The 23503-nt window shown below is 35.9% G+C and overlaps 2 protein-coding genes and 1 long non-coding RNA gene across 3 annotated transcripts in view; 1 reads left to right on the forward strand and 2 right to left on the reverse strand.

Annotated features, from left to right (window-relative positions):
• Positions 1–2971, reverse strand: part of pparg (peroxisome proliferator-activated receptor gamma) — a 34223-nt gene extending 31252 nt beyond the window's left edge. Inside the window, exon 1 of the mRNA XM_027140763.2 lies at positions 2739–2971. The gene's annotated coding sequence lies outside the window, so the exon portion shown is untranslated. The remainder of the gene's footprint in view (positions 1–2738) is intronic.
• A 201-nt stretch (positions 2972–3172) lies between these two features.
• LOC125140728 lies at positions 3173–5034 on the forward strand. Its single transcript, XR_007139945.1, has 2 exons — positions 3173–3748; positions 4026–5034. It is a non-coding gene; the product is annotated as an uncharacterized LOC125140728 (long non-coding RNA).
• A 3455-nt stretch (positions 5035–8489) lies between these two features.
• syn2b (synapsin IIb) overlaps positions 8490–23503 on the reverse strand; it is a 67496-nt gene continuing 52482 nt past the window's right edge. The window contains exons 6-13 of the mRNA XM_027140767.2: positions 23196–23258; positions 21362–21504; positions 20785–20859; positions 18158–18260; positions 16239–16391; positions 15350–15416; positions 13002–13578; positions 8490–12481 (exon numbers count right to left, since the gene is read on the reverse strand). Coding sequence (XP_026996568.1) covers positions 12352–12481; positions 13002–13578; positions 15350–15416; positions 16239–16391; positions 18158–18260; positions 20785–20859; positions 21362–21504; positions 23196–23258 — 1311 coding nt within the window. The 3' untranslated portion in view covers positions 8490–12351. The remainder of the gene's footprint in view (positions 12482–13001; positions 13579–15349; positions 15417–16238; positions 16392–18157; positions 18261–20784; positions 20860–21361; positions 21505–23195; positions 23259–23503) is intronic.

A 23503-nucleotide genomic window follows, 5' to 3' on the forward strand; every position in this document is an offset into this window, starting at 1 on the left:
GAGCAAAGTCCGTCACATAGTACGTCATTTATATAACACGTCTCCGTCTAAAACTCATTCCACACGATGTTACTTTCTTCATACAGAAGGCAACACACACATAAACACATATATATATATACACACACACACACACACACACACACAATCCCTAACACTAGTTATGCTTATATCCTGATATTTCTTTCTTTCTTTCTTTCTTTCTTTCTTTCTTTCTTTCTTTCTATTCAAATTTTATATTTTAAATGTTGCTGTGTGTTTTGCTGCCTTCTTAGACCAGGTTGCTCTCTTAAATAGATTTAATCTTAAATTAATGAGTTTTTATCCTGGGTAACTAAATGTTACTAACTAATTTTATTGAATCTCTCTGCTAAACATAAATACACATAGGACACACTTGTGCTTATGTCTGGACAATTATCTTTCTATAATAGATATTTTTTCATTATATGATATAAAATCACAATATTTTGTTTTTACTATGATTTTATCAGTTTTCAGCATTAACAAACTGCCTGCCTCATTCGCATGTTCACCGAGGGCTTTTCCTCTTCTTCCATAATTAAATTTTAACAAAGAAATGAAGGAAATAATGAAATCATATGTGAATGTAGCACATCATCATTTAATACATATTGCCGTCCCTGCTGAGGTTAGCTTAATAATGATAGCTTTTGTTTTCTGTATATTGTGTGGTCCTCAGACCTGAAAGTGCTATACAAAAGCAACACAAATAGCAAAGAAAAAAAAAACAATTTCTTAAACTTCTAAATACGCTGAAGATGGTTTTGATGAACCAGAATCCACACACACCCATACCCCCCACCCCCAACGGCAGCATCGAGCCATACTTTTAGTAACGCTCTCTATTTTAATGGTTTACTGCAACTTTTAATATATCATCATATACTAGAAGTTGAAAAATAAACTCTACTCATGATGTGATTTCTATAAGCACATCCTATTAATCCAGGTAAAAGAAGGAACTCTATATGAGTAATGACCTCTGATATATTAACAACGTTTAATGCCATGAACTTCTATTACATTTGTTGGTTTCACAATTCGGTGTCACAAGTTTTTTTTTTTTTTTTTTTTTTTTAGAATTTCTTTAAATAGTGTCCTAGCTCCTGATTGTGAATGTCACAAGAGTGACTTTGGTTCTGCTGTGATTTGCAATGTTCACTGACTTTTATTACCAGCATAAACAAAATCATAACACATTATCAGAAACTGATAAGAGGAAATGTGTGTGTGTGTGTGTGGGGGGATGCATAGTCTAACACATTTAACACATACACGTGCCCGCACGGCGCACACAAAGCAGTACGCCACTGACTTTTAATCGATTCAGTGCAAATTGTGTTGGTCAAATGACTGTTTTAATTAGAACATGATTCGTCTTTCTGATATTAACCCAGTTCTGTAGCACAATGACAATTGTATAAGGGTCACTTATGTCACTAATGATGACTAATGATTAAAGAATAATTAAATCACCACATTTTTGCCATCATCGAAAAAGAACCAAAGCTCAAACCAATACTCATTCTCGGTCTTGTGATATTGGCTAAGAATTCACTCTTGCCAGTAAATATGAGTCACACTTTATGAAAGAACAGAAATACAAAGAATTGAAAGAAACTATTTCTTTACATATAATCCTATATTTATCTTAAAGCAATTGATTTATAATGTAAAAAAAATAAAAAAATACTCTTATCTGTATTAATGTGTATCTTATATTCTTTGTTTTCATTTGTATTAACAATCTATGAGAACAATACGCTTCTGAAGACTAAACTGTATAATAATGAATGATAATCGCTATTTAAATGGCGCTCGATGCTTTCATGTTCACAGTATAGTAATGGTTAAAACATCATTGAAACAATATGAGCTGAATAAAAAGAAATCACTTTGTGTTGTGTCACTTCCTGCACAAAAAACATCCTTTAAAAATGAAAATAGAATAAACATTTCAAATCACGATAGTGTATAGATATAACCCACATTCTGTTTCTGAATGATCTCAATTTCTGTGTTTTTTTTGGCACGCACATTTGATGCAGTCCCAGGGGTTAAAGGTCTTGGCCAAAAGCCCAACAGTGGCTTTCTGACAGTTCTGGGATTCGAACTCACAACCTTCTGGCCACTTATAGAGAAGGTTATTCTCTGAGGCCACTTCTCACTTCTTGTCATTCAGTGTGTAAATGCTTTCTCAGGTGCACATTAGTTCGATATCTTTCACTTTTCGAGATTTGTGCTGCCAGATTGTTTCCAGTGCAATATCCTGATGGTGTATAGATAAAACCCTTACTGATTTACTTCAGGTTATAACCATGGTGTCAATCTGTAAACTGCTGAGTCATAGGACAAATGCCATGCGAGACAAAGTAGCCTTAAAGAATACAATATTTCAATTTTTTTTTTATTTTATTATTATACAACTGAGCACGTGTATAAATGATTTGTAAACTTAACACATCGTTAGAAAGCATTCAATTGGTTTTTCTCACTATATAACTCACTATATACACAGGACAAACTTACTTCTGAAACTTTCTGAGTTTGTGATAGCTAAACTCTCTCTCACACACGCACACGCACACGCGCACACGCACGCACACGCACACACACACACACACACACACACACACACACACACACACACACACACACACACACACACACACACACACACCGGAGTTTGAATGTTTAGTAAATGAACCGCTCACCTGCGTGCGTGCGTTTAACGTGTTCTCTCTGTTCTCTTCTCTCTTCCTTGGTGCTGTGGGTCCACACCGGTGTTTCTCCACCTCCGTTAACCGTGTAACAGTCCGTTTTGGCGGTTAAAACCAGTCCTCGGTAACTTTTTTCAGCTGAAGTGCTGCGGTTTTATCGTCCGATGGCAGGTGCTGCCGCTGCGCTGATGCTGAGAGCAGAGTTTTCTGTGCGCGTTGCCAGGTTGGGTCCAGCATTCAACCCCTACAGGGGCGGTTCTTGGATTTTATTTATGGTGGAGGGTAAGAGGTGGGGGCTGGGGGGTTATTAAAAGGGTGGAATTGCTGAGGTTAAAGGCTAAACTTCATAATAATCAATACATTTTAGCTTATATGTTGCTTTAATGAAGCCAGTATCATGTAAGGAATGCACCATTTTGGGGAGGTGTGCGTGTGTTTGTGTGTGTGTGTGTGTGTGTGTGTGTGTGTGTGTGTGTGTGTGTGTGTGTGTGTGTGTGTGTGTGTGTGTGTGTGCGCGTTTATATAGAATGATAATCAACAACAAGGTGTTTCGATGCACATTGTGGATTGCATTTGAGACAACTTCCTGTAAAAGCTTACGTTGTAACAGCTATAAACATTCAGTCCTTCCCCATCTCTCTCTCTCTCTCTCTCTCTCTCTCTCTCTCTCTCTCTCTCTCTCTCTCTCTCTCTCTCTCTCTCTGTCAGTAGTCAGTATCATGTAATAAATAGACTTCCTTGAAAGCATGGTGTGTGTGTGTGTGTGTGTGTGTGTGTGTGTGTGTGTGTGTGTGTGTGTGTGTGTGTGTGTGCTGTAATGGAAAAATAATCAACGACTGGGTTCTGTGATGCGGGTTTTGAAACGCCTGAGAGACAAGATACTTCCTGTTAATGCATAACAGCTATATACAGTCAGTCCTTCACCTTCAAGAGTGCTTCTCCTCATAACACTGGTTTCAAGTATATTGGAGTTTTAGCCTTCCTTACTGGAAGCTGACTGGTTGGTGAGTAAATTGAGAAAGAAAAGTCCTTTGTGCACTAAGACCTCCTGAAAACGTTCCTAGGCCGGGAAACATCCTGTGAAAGAACTCTGGATTTCCATCATATAAGTGGCCAGACTTCCATCAATGCTAACTAATCTTCCAGAAAGCTTCATGATATTACTAACACTTCTTTGTTAAAAAGATAAATAATATCGTCCTAGAACAAGGGCATTAATATAAACCACTATTTAGAATTCCAGCTAGATTAATCCTAAACATGTTACTGTCTGTTTTTCAGTGTGGGTTTTATCAGGGTTCTCCAGTTATCTCCAGCCTCTGAAACACACTTCGCACCCAGTGGATACACTCTGGATACTGACTATTGTATAACAGTTACTGATAATCATTGAATAAATGATTATAACATATATAAAATCCTTATTTGATGTACAAAAAAGTACTCATGTTCTCAAGTACTCATTTCAAATTCTGTTACTCATTCGCACAGACTGTAATCTTTTATTTTCTGTTTTTCTATTTCGCCATTGCTCCGTTTAAACTATCTGGGATGGATTCAACACAAATGAGGCTATCTGTGTTGTATTTGAAATATGAATAGTTTTTGTACCTATGTATACAAAAGTCAGGCCAAAATACAGCTATATATACCATGTCATCTTCTGATTGCCATGAATCAACATTTAACAGTTATTAAGGTGAATTCGAGAGGGTTTTTTGTGGTAGCATGTATTTTAAGTGGGGTTTCTGCCTCCTATCAACAATTCCCCACTATTCACTCTCATCTAGTAAAAACAAGACCTCCAGTACACCAAAGTTACGTTTTCATACCAAACACGAACAGGACTGAAAAAATATACAATCTGGCAACCCTGACCTTTCTCCTCCCTACACATGAAGCAATGCTATAGGTTCTGTGCCAGAGTCTTTCAGTCAGACCACTGTGACCAATTCTGGTGCTTTCGTCCTCTTGTATTGCACATCATTTAAGTGTTATTGTTCTTTTTCAACATCCATTTCATAATTAGAGTATGAAAACTAAAGTTTGTATTGTATACAGTATGTGTAAACTCATTTGCATGTTCTTGTTAATTACTGGTGATATTATTCACCTTTTAGGTTATACACACATTTATACACATTTCATTTATATGGAGTTTGTTGTATGTGTTGTTGTTTTTTTTTTTCCACTTTTAAAAATTTGCTCTTTAAAATTCTCTGAACCCCAAAATGGATAACGTTATAAGTTATATGTCGATGTCTATTAATAAAACTTGCATATTCATAGTGCTTTTTTAAACTGCACTCATTACACATTATTTAAAGTCTGTACATTGTTATGGACCAACATATATCTTCAGCCAGTGATGATCAGCATCAAGTCATCAGTCCTTTAAACAAATAATCCGTCAATGTTTATGAATAAAGCAACAACAATTAATGTAAAATTTAATATGCAAAATGTATTAAAATTTTCAGCATAAGACTTCATAATCCATCATATTATTTACCATGAATTACAGTACAAACACATAGCAGAATTAATCTCATATGGCTATTTTGAGTTAAGAAAGAAAGAAAGAAAGAAAGAAAGAAAGAAAGAAAGAAAGAAAGAAAGAAAGAAAAGAATATCCCCGAATCTTTCCTTAGTATTTAAAAGCATTCACTTCTTTATCCGCTTTTTGAGGTCAGGTGTCTTTATGTAAATCAAATAGTGCCCCCTACTGGTAAAAATATGTCAACATACAGTACTTCTGTCTGGGTCTCATGGTTAACTCTTATTGTAGATTGTACAGCATTTAACTGTACTATGCATTGCATCAGTGGTACTGTACTTTCTGTGTCACTTTTCTTGATTATTATTATTATTATTATTATTATTATTATTATTATTATTATTATTATTATTATTATTATTATTATTATACCCTGAATTTATATAATCCAGTAAAACTGATCCAGTAAAAAATAAACTGAATCACAGTGACAAACTGTAAATAATAGTTTTTGTCCTCAATTCAGTTTGCCAATTAATACAAGCTAATTAATTATGTTCCCCACAAAATTAAGGTTTTCTTGATCTGACTCCAAACTCCAAAGTGCTTCAAAATCTTCGGCCAATTAATCTTCACCTCTATTTGTACTGTACAGGACAACTTGATACTGTGCAATATAATATATTTAGAGTAATATATTTCACCTACCATGATTAAATGGATTTAAAAAATGCCCTTCCTTATGCAACCCTCTCTGGAGGTAGCAGAGATGAGGATGTTGAGGTTCTCTTTAGGAGTGACGAGGATGGACAGGATTAGGAACAAGCACATCAGCGAGACAGCTCAGGTTGGCTGTTTTTGGGACAAGGTCAGAGAGGCTAGATTGAGATGGTTTGGACATGTACAGAATCACCAAAATATCCATACCTGTGGCAAAACCAGGGCACTTATTTTGCATTGAGAATTGACATTTCTCACTGCAGCATACTGCAAAATCTGGAATCACCAGAGGTATATGTTTGGAAGTCTGGTGTTGTGGAAAGAGGTTTTATCTGTGTATATAGTTCTGCATATGGAAAAATTTTCTCAGCATTTAAACAGTGAATGATTCCTGTATGTTAGAAAATTTTTATCTATCTATCTATCTATCTATCTATCTATCTATCTATCTATCTATCTATCTATCTATCTATCTATCTATCTATCTATCTATCTATCTATCTATTTATTTATTTGTACCAAAAGTAAGATAGAAAAAAATTAAATATGTAATATAATGAACACATTATTAAAAATACTCCCCTAAAGTACGTAGAGAATTACAACTTCAGACTATAATGTAAAATGTTAACATAGATGAAACATACAGTGTTATTGCTAAGGGTAGTTCTAGTATAGTTCTAAAAGGGACAGCGCCAATGTGTCTGCAATCTTAAACCCCCCAAAAGCAGGAACTCACTCACATTAGACAGGAAGCATGTTTATTGTTGGGTATCTCAAACAAATACACGCTTGCACGCACACATGCATACAAACACAAAAAAACCCCCACACACCTATCCCATATACCTAACTGTAAGATAATTACTTTTGAACATGAGATTGGCTCATTCTAAACACACCAATTATAAAAAGGTTGTGTATATTAATGCAACTACTTTTTCTTAGTTTTTCCTTAAAATATTTCCGATTGTCATGTCAATTTTATGAGCTTTAATTGCATATTAAAGCTAGAAAAATACTGAAAAATTTATTTTAGAGTATTATTATTTGTTTACATCACAAATATGGAGTTTTCACATACAATCTGAAGGTTTTTCCCTTACAAAACAATAAACTCTGGCCCCAAACCATAGTCTGTTCAAATCTTTATCACAAATCATATTATATCAAGTCAAGTCAAGAAGTCAAGAAGCTTTTATTGTCATTTCAACCATATCTAGCTGTTGCAGTACACACGGAAATAAGACAACGTTTCTCCAGGACCACGGTGCAACATACTGTAAAACAAAGACAAGCTATATAGTGCATCTGTGCAACCTGGTACAAACAGTGCAGGACAAGAAAAAAAAAGACAGTGCAGGACAAAAGACTATATAATATTTTATATAAACTTATAAATCATGATTGTAAGCATTTATTACACTACTCTACTAAATTGGGGAATGCTGTTTTTTATCTATGGAATCTATTTCAGAATCACTAAGGGCAGTGTGTCTGTAGCATATCATTGTAATCCTTGTCATTGTTCTGGGACGTCATCATCCTGGACAAGGAGATAGAATTTTTGAGTGAACTCACAGGCTGTTTTGTTTATTTCTTTTTTAACAAACTTTGAATAACATTGATTCTGTCTCACCGGCCAACAGAGTGCTTGATGTTACTTCTCTACCAGACGTCTTAAGTGTGCCTCAGTAGACCTCATCCATCCAGCTCATTTCAAAAACTCCATCTACTTGCAAATCTGCTTTGAAAAATGCCCCCTCTTGCTACAGCAAACATTTAAAATACATATGTCTTACAGTTTGTGAAGTCTTTGACTACAGTTGTATATGCTGCTTCTGTTTGACTCATGCAATATATAAACGAACAATAAATTAAAACAGAAATAGGAAATTAGACTACGGCAGTGTTGAGCCTTGGCACAACCTCTCACTGGCTCAGAAAAGAACCTGAAGAACATACTGTATACCAATAAGGCAGTGCTTGCAAAGTACGCTGTATACTGAATAATTTCTTGAGGGATTCAGACAATTATAAAACTAAAGCAGAATTACAGAAGGGAATAATACATATTTTCAGATATACAGTTTCTTAACACTTTATAAGGAACATATTTACACCTACTCTTTCATTCAAACAAAAGTCATCACAGAACAGATATTATCCTTTAGTTTCATTTCAATAAAAAAAAAGGCAAACCTTCAGTTATTAATGAGATACTATGAAGATGCTAGTTATGTCATACATCTAAAGATGCAAGTTATATGTTATACATGATTGTTAAGCAGCACACTAGTTAATGTTTTAGTTAATACAAATATTTAGCTTTAGCTTAGAACATAACTTACAGTAAAATCTATAAAGGAAGAACTGCTTAAAAATTTGTTGAAACTAGTTAGTTTTATACCTAGTGCAATCCTAAATAGCTTCTTATTGAACATATAGACTGGACAACTTTATTGTTGTGTAAATTTTAGACTTATGTTGTGCTTTATATAAGAAACAAATGCAAATCCATAGAAAGATTCAGAATTTGGTCCACTTTATTTATGACGAGAACTGACCACATTGCATACATAATACATTTTCAGTGTTACAGTAACACAACTTACAGCTATAAGATGGTTGATGTTTTCTATAACACATTTTTTATGGTCATGGTTAAGTTGTGTCTTATTCAGGGAATCCTGGGCTCAAGGTGTGAGATGGGATTCCATTCCACAGCATTCTACCATGCACACAATTATTCATACTTGGGGCAATTTAGAATAACCCCACCTACTTGTGTTTAGACACTTGGAGGAAACCAGACAAACCAGAGGAACCTCATGCAAACATAAGGAGAAAATGAGAAAGTAATCAGAGCTCAGTACTGAACCCTGGAGCTGTGAGATAGCAGCGCTACTGAAGCCATACCACAGCCACAAATTATTTATGATATACTTTCTGCAAGACTATATCAGTATTGTTAAATATGTTTTTACAACATAAGCTGGCATCTGTTCCAATTTATTATTATAACTGCCTGAGGGTGTTGAACACATGCCAAATGTCTTTTTTTAATAATGCTTCTGGCATGTCCAAATTTGAAAAGAAAACCTTTTTGTTCCCAGCATATCAACAGTAGAAAATTTTGGTAATTATATTTCACACTTTACAATATATTTTGTAAAATTATATAATGAAATAAATAGTAGTTGTTCTAAAAAAGTCCCCATGAAATCAAATTTGAAGTTTTTTGGCTGTATGTATGAATATGTTAGCCTTCATGTTATCCATAACCTAGCATGCTCCAAAATAGTGACAAAATCGCATTTAGAAAATATATGAATTCAAAATTTACAGTCAATCACCAATATAGATAAACAATTCTCAGATTATTCTGCATTTCAGCATCTCATTAGATTTCCTGCCCAATCAAATTTTTGCTGAAGTGTCCTTCCCCCAACAAACAGTCCAGCATAGCTTATGACTATTAGGTAATGTAAATGCTATTGGCTATTTAAAAAAAGGGGAGGGGCAACTCATTATGTCCTGCCCTGAATTCCTGTTTGAGTGGAAATTACAGCACATTGAATAATGCTTTAAATAATGGTTTATTGTTCCTCTGGGCCATACCCCTCACATTCCACAAGGTATTGTAGGTGACCTGTTCTCCGAGAGTTGATTATTGAACAGAGTAGGTATGCTGGGGATCCATCACCTTCTGCCGGTGGTGATGCTGGTGTAAACCGTTTTGAGGTGGGAAGCATGAAAAGATGAACCAATGCAGTAGTTAGCTGATAGTTGGTAGGTTACTGAGTTTTTCAAAAGGTTCAATATACCTGGGGTTATGCTTGCGGCAGGGTAGATTGAGGGGTAATTTTTTTGTGGAGATCCAGACCATCTGTTGTGGTTAGTAAGGTGGATGAGAGCGTCTGCTTTCTGGAGGAATTCAGTGACATGAATTTGACATGTACTCCACCCGCATCTGAGAAAATATCCTCTGGGTAGCCAGAAGACTGAAACATATGCTCGAACAGAGCCGTGGCAGTTTCCTTTGCCATGGGAAGGTCGTTCAAAAGGGCAAGTTTTCAAGAACCTATCCACAGCCACCAGGATGGTGGTGAAACTGATGTAACTGGGGAGGTCAGTGACTATGTGAACCCAAGGGAGTAATGGCACCTGAAGCTGTTCCAAAAAGCAGGCAATTAACAAGAAATGTGTGCCTGGGCACAAACACAACAGGTGTCAATGCATCGCCTTACATCCATGGTCAAAGTTTGCAAATCTGAGGAACTTGATTGTTGAGTAAAGAATACCTCTGGCACTATTATACTCCCAGAAGCTGTGATGTTAGAAAGAGCCTTGAGTAGTTGGCTGTTTGTGGATTAGAGAGCTGTCAGTTGCTCCTAGAAGGCTGTGAATCCCTGTCCCTGTTGAACCATGATAGCCTAGAGTTGGGCTACAGTACACCCGCTGGATACATAATAAGCGAAGTATCCTGTAAGGTTTGGGTAGCAGGATCCATTCAAGTGATGTATAAGTGCCGTTTATTTTGATAAACACAGGCAAACATGTCCAAAACAGCAATGCAAAGAGCAGACAAAAAACACACGAAGTCCAGTACCAAAGATACGGACCACGTAGCGAACAAATCTGATAAGTGCAAAAACAGTAACAAGTGATAAATCCACGAAAAGGGGTAAAGCACAACGGCACGGGACGATGCATACAGTAGCAAAATAAACGGCTTGGTATTCAGTGAGAAACTGAGGATACTTTGGGACGTGAGTGTGATTTACATATCTGTAGAACTGGAAGTGCAAAAGCAAAAGTAAACTCTGTGGCCCGGAAGATTTAAAATTTATAAGTAAGTAAGTTTTATAAATAAATAAGTTCTTAGTTTTTAAAAATTAAAAGAAGATAAAAAAGCTCCATGGTTCCGGACTCAAGTTACTGTACTGTCTCTATGTAGGTCATCTGATTTCCTCCAAACATGTGGGTATGTGTATTAGTTCCATCCAGGGTAAATTCTCGAGCCTTGCACCTAGTGTTGCCCACAACACACCTGACAAGTACTAAGTGATTACTGAAAATTGATGAAAGGTTTTATCACCCATAAAAAGATCTAAATTTGACTTTTATTTGCCATCAATCAAACTACTGATATACACATGATATAATCAACCCATATGGCTTTTATTAACCTTATTTCATAGTTTGTTATTAGAAACTGTTACTTTTATGGTGAATTTTATATGAGATGGATGGTCTTTTTTAATGTTTTCTTTTGGTTGCCAGGTACCCGTTTTGTACCTCAAGGGCAGACATGATTGTAATGTGCTTAAGGGGAAAAGTGTAGGACGTGGAATGTGGAATAAATAGTGATTAGATTTGCTTCACACTAGCATTTTACTTAGTACAGTACATACAATTGGTTATTTGGAATACATTTCTTATTGGTGATGTTGACACTTGAATACCAAACATGCCTCCCATTGAACATAAAGTTGCAATGGCAATAAAACTATCTTACCCAATCCAAAATAAAGAACATGCACATACTGAATAACAGTGAATTAGTGGAATGAAGTGCCACATATTTATTGACACCTGTACAGAAAAAACAACTGTCACAGAGTCATGCAAAGCAGTAACACTCAGACCAAAGAAAACACAACATGAACAATATATGACACCAGAAATAAATTAACCTCCTGAGATGCTGAACATACAGTACAATACGATATGTAAGGATTCTACATGGCACTCATGATTAATTTAACATGTTGATACGTGAGGAACCCAAGCCACACCAAAAACATCAGGCATTCCACTGAAACGTCACTACTGCATTAAAATCAGACCCGTCCAAGCACTGCATACTGTCGGAAACTTGGATCGGAAAGTGCTTGTATAAAGGTCCTGTCGAGGTATTGTTGAACTATTTCATATTACAACAGATCAACTAGATATACACACTGCATGGGAGGGACAAGGGGGTACTACTCACAGATATTTTATCTTTGGGCAACTGAAATACACTTCCACAATAAGGCTACAACATCAAGGGGTATTACAACAGACAACGTCAGCACACATCAGGCCCCTCTCTCTTGACCGCCTTAGACGTCTATTTACCCAAAACCACGCATCTGAACATTGCCGGCCTCCTCCTTATACATATGGCAAATGTTTCCATCCAGAGCAAATCTCACAGAACAGCTTGCCAAAACAATAACTGTACATCACACTCTACTTTCTTATTGACTTTCGAACATTTACAGCAGAGTTGGGAGGAGGGTACAATGTATTACAGCTACACAGACTTAACCTCGGACCAGGATACGCTTTTTGTCAATTTCAAAGTCCATAGCCAACAAATTCTCAACCACAAACTTGTCACTAGTCAGAGAACAAGCTGGCAAAAGACTTCCTCAGGTTTCGAATGGTCTCAGCCTTGGCTTCATCCTCATTGCTGGAACGGAAGGTGTCACCAAAGGCATTAAAGGCATTGGTCAGTGACTGGGATTTACTGGAAAAGAGACACAAACAATAATAACAAAAATTACACTATTAAACTTTGTGAATTAATAAATAGTATTATTTAAAGTGCTGGCATGGAAAGAAACTTTTTTTATGGAAAAAAAAGATGTACACTTAAAGCTTAAAGTGTGCAGTAAGTATAACATCTTTGAATGTATTAATAGTACCAATCAGCTTAAAATAGTGTGATTAAAAAAAGCCTGCATCCCACACACATTTACATTTCATAACCTCAGTTTAATATCTCTTGGCTACATTAAGTTATAAGCAGAAACAACTTTTGTACTTGATTTATAAAAACTGTGTTAGAAAACATGCATTTAAACATATGTTTAGCCAAACCCACAAGTCAAATATGCTCAAGTTTCCCCACATAAATATTGATTTTTATTGACTTTTTGGATACCACGTCTAAATTCAGCCCTATATATGAACAGTTGAGTCTGCAGTGATGGCTAAGATAAATAAGATAAGAGATTCAGTCATTGCAGGAAGTATATAAACTTTACTTTAAGAAAGGATGTGATGACTTCTGTTGTGGTGCAGGCTGTTCCTCTACAGCAGAGGGTGCAGGGGCCGAGGGTGTCGCATCAGACGGGGCAACATTCTGAACCGGAGCCTCAACCTGGGCTTGCTCTTTAGGCACAGGCTTTGTTTGGACCTGTGGTTTAGTGGGAGACTGGTTTTTAGGTGGTGCTTTGGGTGAGGCTTGAACATGTGCTGGAGCTGAATCGGTCTGGATTTGACCCTGATCTGCTGGTTCAGGCTGGACTTTAGCCTGGGCCTTTGCTGAAGGTGGGGTCTGGGGCTTGGGCTGGAGCTGTGGCTTGGAGTTTCTGCGCACTGGAGGCACAGGCTTTGGAGGAAGAGGTTTTGGAACCTGGGGCTTTGGGGGTAAATCTGTTGGTTTTCCAGGTGCTGGAGTGGGTGATGCTTGAGGGTGGGCTTTGGGCTGCTGGGTTGTGGGTGGAGGAGCTGGGGATGGAGTTGGTTTTGAGATAGGGTCTGGGGCTGGAGCGCTAGACACTGAAGTGGTCGTAGGCTCTTGAGTCTTGGGTTGTGACTCTTTGGGCTTTGCTGGGGCTCCTAGGGTTTAATACAAAACAGACTCCCTTATTACATTAGAATACATTTCACAGATGCCTAGCCTTTTAAATCCAGCACCACAGGCTCTTGCTAATGGACCATATAACAAACAAAGCACCCCCGAATCAGACCAAAGTAAAGGGACAGGTGACTACAAACTTGCATTAAATGACTCATTTACAGAGGAAAACCAACCAGATGGAAATTCCAACAATAATACAAAATACTCAAAGATGAGGATGCAAAAATAATATCTAGTTTCAATTTACTAAGTGAGATTTTAAAAATAAATAAAGACATGCTTAATCTGAAAAGGTAGCTGTAATTTAGCTAATTATGGACAAAATATCTTTGTCATAGATGGTGGTTAAGGCATTAATTTAACCCTCATATTTTATCCCTATGTAAGACTGGATGTCCCACTATCCCAGGCCAAATCTTTTGATTTTAGAGTAATACATTAAATGTGTTCGGGACATGTTAAATAAATGATGGTAGGAGTGGAATATCACCATTTGGTTCACAAACAATCACAAAATTTGGTCTTGTCAGAACTATGATATGACAAATATTCTGTTTATTAGAGAAACTGAGCAGTTTTGCCCCAAACAGAACATAAGGGTTAAATTTATTATATTAAATTATAATGAACAAAGTATGTAAATATAAAAATATAGACATAATAAAGAAAGAAAACAAAGTAATCTTTACTAGTGATTACTAATTTTTGGAAAAATAATTAATGAAATTTTGCACATAATATTTACTCAACAGCATCACACAAGTGTGTGCATTTGTTCTACATTATTCGTCATCACATTTCTGCCACATGGTATCTGTTTAGTGATTCTTAATAGTACAACAGTATTATGTGTGTGTCTGCTGGAGAGTAAGAACTGAATAACAACCAAGAATAATAAACAGAAAATGAAATAAAATAGGATACACAAATGGTGTAGTAGGGGAACTTTATTACTTTGGACTTTGGGGGTTGAAGGTGTGGGGGGTTAAGCTGCATAACAGTGCAATCATAACTGTGCAGTGTACAGTCAAAGTGACTCATGTACTGGATTTAAAGATAAACACCAGGCTCAAAAACCACAAACACATTATTATACTGTTACTCAAGCATACAATGCAGTGATAATTAAGCAGAAAATATTTTTAAAGGTAATTTCCTAGAACTTTTTGATTAATACCTCCACATTAGAATACATGCATCACATCGAGACATGCAACACTTTTTTGTTCTACTGTGAAATGTTTTACATTTAATATCAGGATAATCATGTGACTGTTTTGTCTTAATAAACATCACTATAGAGCCAAATAAGATAAAGAAAAAAGTTCAACAATATCACTAAAAATATTCTGAAGATACTACATCACAAGACCATTACTGTTTTACACTAGGAGCGAAAAATTCACAGTATTACTTTTGATGGTTTTCAACAGTCATAGTAGTAGTAAAGCACATTAATAAAATTAATGAACAAACTTTATTATTATTATTATTATTATTATTATTATTATTATTATTATTATTATTATTATTATTATTATTATTATTAGTAGTAGTAGTAGTAGTAGTAGTAGTATTTTACATTTTCCAAAAAGAAAGACATTCTAGGCCATGTTTAAAATCACTTAGCTAAAATTGGGTGTTTTTTCAACCTGTGAAAATTTCCCAATTTTAAATACTAAACTCAGGCTCTTCTACGAGTTAATAGCATTGAAAGCCTCATACAGTCAAAAATTTACTGTAAATAACCTTGAGGAGGGACACGCTGGGAAAGAGGCTTGCTGTGGTCAGCCAGGCCTTCCTTTACAGCAGAGCTCTGTGGAGACACACATATTATACACGACCTACAATATCTGGTGTCTATATATTGAAGTCTGACTCAACAGCAGGTGGCACCATTAGTACAATATTTTGTACATCCCATTAAAACAGTAACATAATTTCTGTAGTATCATATGATGACTATACAGTAATTCATGTTCACACTTTGAAAATAAAAAAAAAAAATTCATTATGCAAAGATGTTTTGTGGTGTTGCAATGTTACATGTTACGGCTAGACGCTTAGCAACAGACATCCAATCAGATAATGATCAGCGTTTGTGGCATATCACTTGACGTAACAACCAGGACGTAGCACCACTTAACAAAACAGCTTAGTAGCATCAGGTGGAAAACACTAAAAATCAAAGTGGGTGCCATAGAGATGGGGTTAATACATGACATTGAAAAATTAGCATAAGTTGGATATCAAAGAACACCTGACCAACAAATTATAACAGCCAAAAAAGATTAAAACCTGTGAAAGAAAATGATACCTACTCGGTATAGAAGAATAAGAGACCTGTCTTTTTTTTGCTCACTGAGGTGAAAGCATGAGACAAGCTGGTATTTATACCAGTTGCATGGTATATTTATCCAGTCATGGTATTTGACATATGATAATAAATATGCAAATTAGGACTTTAAATTATACATGCATATCCAGAATTAACTGACAACCCCAGGTAAAGTATGAGCAGTGTGAAACAAAAGAAAATAACCAAGGATTACATTTATATTTACACAGGAATAGCTGAATTGAACTTTTCTCTTTAAATCTTGATGTCAGATTACATGTAGCAAGATAGAATGGCTACCTGTGGTTGCTGGACAGCAGCTGGAATCCGCTGTTGAGTTCGAGTTGGTGCCCGAGTTGCTATTTGGTTCATCTTAGCCAGGACAACGTCAGCTATCATCTGCCTGTCTTCTGCTTGGTGGTCTCCAATGAGAGGCATGGAGGAGCCCACAACCTGAAGAAAAACAATACAAAAATAGTTGTATCTTTCTATCTACTGCTCAACTATAAAGCTCATTTAAGAAACGACCTGTCTGCTTTTGGAATTGAAAGAACTTTGCATGCAAATGAATAATTATTTGGGTTTTTTTGGTCTAAATGGATTTTCATGAATACCCTAACCCTAGGATAATAATTTTAATGCCCATTTTATGCCAATTTCTCAACAGCTACTGTAGGATCTACTGTCCTTCATCCAGGTAATTGAAAATTATAGGACATAACATGATAAAAAGTCTTAATCTTAATCTTAGTCTTAATTCATTATATGTATGCGACCTCTATCTAATGCTTATTTTGACTGGGATCTGTACATACTGTAGCCTCCTGCTTTTACAAGGTTAAATCTTAAAGCTAATGAAGTTTTCTAGTTTATTAAGTACACCTATTGATTATTCTTTCAGTCTTCGGTACAGCAGAGATTCATCAGGGCATGGATTTTACTTGATGGTGTCTGCAATATGCAGTAATATTGTATCATGCAGAGACAACTGCAAGACTTGCTGTGAACAGCTCTTTGCACCTTACTGTATCTCAAAGATGATGGGTGGAGATCTGGCAATTATGCACGACAGAAGAAAAGACAACGCGCTGTCGTGTTCCTGGAAACACTTAGTGGGAAAAATTGTGACATGGTGTACTATCATGCTTGAATAAGAGTAGGGGCCACTCTTGATAGTGCCAATCCACCCCCTCCTCCCGCACACAAAGAAACACAACATTGTGTATCTAGACTGCCCCTCTCCTATGCCTATACTTAAAAATTTAACGTAAAATTTGCACACTCCTAAACATACTTTTAGGAGAAAATTACAAAAACATGCACGCAGTACAATTAACCATTTTTAATCATTCTCAACAGCTAGGAACCCCTGCCATGCAATTGAACATTACATGAGAAGACTAGATCTTTTTTGGATGTAAATTGCTTCATAAGCATGTGACACATTATATGTATCTAGACTGAGAGTGGTTTATACTGAAGGCGTCCTTTTTTTATAAGATTAAAGCTTACAGCTGGCGAGGGTCACATGGTCACATGGAGAAAAGAAGCACTGTGCCTCCTTTTCAGGGCCTCATCTGTTTTGATAGAATGTCTTTCATTTTGTCACAACCGACACAGACTACAGTGTTTTAAAATTGAAAAAAGGGTTGCTTGAGTTCTAAAGGTTTTTGTCAAGGTTTTATGATGTCTCCGCCAGGAAACCACCATTATGTTCCTCCAATTGCCCGCACAACATAAGCCACTAAACACAATCAGGCTATAATGGGTCAGCAGATAATATGAGCAACATGAAATAAGTTTGTTTAAAGCTTAATTTATTAACCTATCACCATCATCATCACTAAGTTTGCATTACCTCTTTAGTCTAAAGCCTTTTGATTTTTTTGATCATGTTTTTACAGCAGATTATGCCTCACAGAATGTGCATTTTCTAGATGATCCCTAAGTTGTTAATTTTATACTGCCTCACAAAAAAAATACACTTGTGATCATATGTCAGTATATGTATAATATGTGAGTAATATATAAAAAACATGCATGCAATTGCTCTACACATGCTAAAAAACATTATGTGGCTTTATGAAGTAATAACATTTTCGGTTGTACCACCTGATGTATATAAATCTGTCATTATTGATCCCCACATATCGACAGATGCCCTAGGCAGCAGTGTTAAATGTTTGCAATTACAATTATTGCTTATAACACTATCTTACCTCAGTAATGTAGTCTTTTCCATCCTTTCCATGAATGGCTTTTACAGCACAGACATCCAGACCTCCAAATATTTCTGAACAAATGTCAACCCACATCTTGTATCTGTGGTACAAAAGACCAAAGACCATCAGTGTCCAGCCAAATATTAAATACAAAAAATTTACAGGAATATTATTATTATCTTCACTTCCCTTAAATACTTTTTTCTGTTAACTCCTGTCCTGAATATAATCGGCAATTAGAACCAAATAGGCTAAAGGGTTTAACAATAAATATGATATGATATCTTGGCTGTTTGGTATTTTAAGTGGAGATATCTAAAAATGCTATCTCACAAATGCACCATGCTCTTTAAACAGGCTGCAAATAACCATCTAAGACAATATAAAACTAATACTTGTGAATTTTCTAGTGTCTAAAACATTTTTTTTTTCTAGACTTCAGTTCAGTCATAAATTTTGCTCTTTTTTTCTAGCTTTTTTGGTTTCAGGGAAAAGCCAAACAATGCTTCCTTCCTCTGCATCTTTTCAAACTACTCTGTCCAGGGGCAAAGTAACACACTCTAAGGAAAGCTCTATCTGCCTACAGATGCCCACTATTGGCTAATGCTGCTCAGAGAGCACTGTTGCCTTTCCCACTTAGACCACAGCCAATTATGGCCTTTAGACTCCTGGCCAAGATACTGTGGCAAGATTTGCATTTCTCCTGAGGATAAACTGAAGGCTTTCTTTTGTATCCCTTAGGAGCCTTAGCAGGGTTAATAAAATACAAGTCATTAAATATTCTGTTTCATAGTCAATACACAGTGTTTAAAAGTGTTTTAGGCAAAGGTACAGTACTTATTTACTTACAGTACTTAAATAATTTCACATTTCTGCATAAATATACTATTAGCAATGAGTTTTTATTAAGCACCAATAGTACTTTAAAGAGCTGTAAAACTTAAAGAACTGTAATAAAATAAACAAAACCAGTATCTGGTCTGACAACTGTTAAAATAAAATATCAGTACACTCAGGTACTCTTGCAGTTTTATAAGAAAGTGTTTGTAAAGTTTGGTGAAAGTGCCATGTTCTCATGGAGACTTTCCAATGGTTTCTTTTTTGTGTTAAAATAAGTGCAGCCTGTTACTAATTTCTTAACTGGAATATTTTTCTTTTACTGTATAACATTTAAATGTATAAGTCTTAGACAACATGTATACACACACACACACACACACACACACACACACACACACACACACACACACACACACATATATATATATATATATATATATATATATATATATATATATATATATATATATATATATATATATATAAAAACATCAGTAACAAAATTTATGATACTATTTATACTAAGACAGTTCTGATTGTAAATTGAATGCAAACACCATACAAACAACAACAAATGAAATATTGAGAGCAATTCAAATGGCGAGTGAGATTAATACAAACTACAAAATAGGCATGTTTGTATTCAGGTAAATGTCTGGCAGAAATTTCATCATGGATGACTGCTCATCAGTTAAAGCTCAATCCGAGCAAAACTGAACTGCTGTTCATCCCAGGTGATTCATCCCCAGGTCACGATCTTGCTATATCCTTGCACAACGATCTGATCTCCCCTTCAGCCACAGCTCGCAACCTTGGGGTATCCATGGACAATCAACTGTCCTTTTCCTCTCATGTTGCAAATGTGACTCGCTCATGTCGGTTTCTTCTCTACAACATTAGAAGGATTCGGCCATTTTTGTCCACACAGACTGCCCAGGTACTTGTTCAGTCTCTTGTCATTTCTAGACTGGATTACTGCAATGCACTGCTGGCAGGTCTACCTATGAACGCAATCCGTCCTCTGCAAATGATCCAAAATGCAGCTGCCCGGCTTGTTTTCAACCTGCCAAAGTTCTCGCATACCACCCCGCTACTGCGATCCCTCCACTGGCTTCCAGTAGCTGCACGCATCCGGTTCAAAACACTGATGCTGGCCTACAAAGCCAAAAATGGACCAGCCCCCTCTTACCTCAAAGCCCTCATCATTCCTCGCACTGCACCCCGTAACCTCCAATCTACCAGCACTGCTCGACTGGTTCCACCATCTCTCAGGGTAAGAGGCAAGTATACTACAAGACTCTTCTCTGTACTGGCACCAAGGTGGTGGAATGAACTTCCCATAGAGGTCCGGACAGCCGAGTCACTGGCTATTTTCAAGCGGCGGTTGAAGACCTACTTATTCAGGAAGCACTTCAACTAGCACTTCTTTCCTTATCCTTTGCATTTTAAAAAAAAAATAAAAAAAAAAAAAATAAAAAAAAAAAACTTTCATTGTAACTTTGAACAAATGTTTTAAACTCATGGTATCTTAAGTATGTAACCTAGTGAACCAGCATTAATGTATTCAGTGTTAGAGATTTAAGCACTTATGTACGTCGCTCTGGATAAGGGCGTCTGCCAAATGCTGTAAATGTAAATGTAAATGTAAATGTGAGTCATGAGACAGAAAGAGACTTTGGAAATTCTTACTCTGCAGTCCTAAAAATCAGGCACACTTTCCATGGAGCATATGCTATATAAATAAAAGTGAAAATTTCAGAGTGTGTAATTTTATGCTCACTTACTTGTCTGTCATGGCTACTTGTTCCAGCATGGCAGAGCCAGTGTTTGATTTCCAGTTGCCAGAGATGGATGTTCTCCTGTAAATTAATAAAATGTGATATACTTCCAAATTGATAAAATTAGTTTCCTCAGTGAGCACACAGACTAGCTGGGACTAAACTACATAACATATGTTGTTGTGTTATGTAAAACCTACTGACCAAAAAATGAGTGCAATTAATTATTAGTAGTATTATTTCACACTGTCACTGCTGGTGAACAGGATAGGAGGTGTTCTCTACATATCCTAAAGAACAAGCAATGCTTGTCAGTATGATTTAAGGCAACAACAATCTACATTGCAGTGGTTTATAACACATAAAAGAGAGCATGTAGACAGTAAAGTTCATAGAAGTATCAGATGAGATAATGCAACAAAAAAGTACTAATTATTAACTCTTAACTAGCATTATGGGTTTAATATGAGCTTTGGCAAATGTACACAACAGCATGCACACATATAATAATCACCATGCACACCATGCTCATCATAGTGACTTTATAAACCAGAAAAGATTGTATAGGAATTTGTACACTTACATATAAGCTTTGTAGTCGGTGCCTATTTTCTGGACCCTGATGTCATACTTGGCGTCAATGAAAGGTTCTGTAGTCGTGTAGGTCTGAGTGATGGCCACCACACTGGCAATGTCTTGGAAATCGCTGTGATTGTCAACTTTAACCTGTCACAATTTCCAAAAAAGTCTTTAGCAATTATAGTGATTATAAAGGTATAATATTTTAAATAGGCATGGAACCACAAAATAAATAAATAAATAAATAAATAAAAATGTAAAAACCAACCAGCAAACAAAAAATATAGGGATATAATGCTAAATTTGTAGAGGATGCCTAATGACTCTTTATTAACCAGAAAAAAACAAGCATGATGTACAATACATGGCCAAAATTGTTGGCACACCTAACAATTAAATATGCTATATAATATGCAAGCCAACACCAAATTATTACCACAAAGTTGAAACACAGAAGTATATACTATAGAATGCCCTTGAATGCTGTAGATTAAGATTTCCTTTCACAGGATCACCTTTCCTATCCTTTCAAAGGGTCACCAAATTTGTGCTCTGGTGCACAAAGCAAACTCCATAAAGACATGGTTTGGCCCTTCTTGCATGATATCAGTACAAATCCTCCACAGCCATACTTCAAAATCAATTGGAAAGCCATCCCAGTAGGGTGGAGACACACCATTAGACAACTCACCATTAAACAACTCGATGTTAATGGCCGTGCTCTTGGAATGGGTTGTTCAGTGTCCTAAGATGTCCACCTTTTCTTTGGCCATATACAGTAGTTTACTTATGTCTGGATTACATAAGCTTCAGTGACTGAAGTGGCTACTGATTGTTTGCACCAATTGTGGCCTTGTTTCAGTTTGAGTACTACAGTATATGGGCAGTATATCACTGCGTAATTTCACACTATTGACCAAATATATTTATTTCTCCACTGTGCAATAAGGTGTCCTGGAAATTTCTCTTTTTTGCTCCTCCCCACAGCTGCCTTGTAACCTAGTTTCAGCTGGATTCAGCTAGTTCTGAACACAGTCGTCTCTGTTTATACCAGGAAATAGATGCCAGTTTATATTAGAAATGTTATGTTTGTGGATACTGCTAGAATTTGTGAATTTCCCACTCAGATGAATAAAGTATCTATCTATCTATCTATCTATCTATCTATCTATCTATCTATCTATCTATCTATCTATCTATCTATCTATCTATCTATCTATCTATCCAAGTGTTTTAGGATACAATAGTTGTATGTCTATCATGTTTTTCTATCTATCTATCTATCTATCTATCTATCTATCTATCTATCTATCTATCTATCTATCTATCTATCTATCTATCTATCTATCTAAAAAAACATTAAGTTAAGAACTCCTGATAACTGTTTTTAATCTAGATTAATATGCACATAATTTAACCTATTTGTGTGTCTTGGATCTTTTATCTTGTTAAATAGTTTAAATTAATACATTCATATGAATCAATCTTAATATATTCATATTATCACTCAATTCAGTGATACAGTGTATTATCAGTACTATAGGTTCTTTTTATGTCACCTATCATAATACTTTGTTTTGGCATCCTAGTCTTTTAAATGGAAATATTTTACAACATTATGAAACTATAAGATCATAAGATATGCCATTAGATCAACAAGTAAGAATTTAAGATTTCCTTAACACGGTATGCAGGCACCTCCAGTTTAAAAATAAATGCAGAGGCCAACCAAATGAATTATACTGTATAATGTATTTGCCTGCTAACATTAATATTGTATTACATGTAATGCATTTCAGAATTAGGGTTAAAAGCTTCCACTTAAGATGGTGTCCTACCTTTCCCATGCCAGAGTGGGCATGTCCGATCTTCACCACCACCGGGAATGTTGGCATAGAGATCTGAAACAGAAATGTTTTCTTTCTATTGTATTCTATTGCATCTTCTAGTTTTATGAAGTTATTATATTGTTATAAATTTCATGACATCATTGGTACTAATGTTGGTACAACATTGAAACTAATTGGGAACTCAATGGGAACTAATTCTTCTAATTTATAATAAACTAATAAAATAATAAACAATGAATTTAGAAAAGTGCAGACATTAGATTCAGATAAAAACTTAACTGTTCAGCATGTCATTG

Source organism: Tachysurus fulvidraco, chromosome 2, assembly GCF_022655615.1.
Source record: "Tachysurus fulvidraco isolate hzauxx_2018 chromosome 2, HZAU_PFXX_2.0, whole genome shotgun sequence".
Classification (NCBI taxonomy): Eukaryota; Metazoa; Chordata; class Actinopteri; order Siluriformes; family Bagridae; genus Tachysurus; species Tachysurus fulvidraco.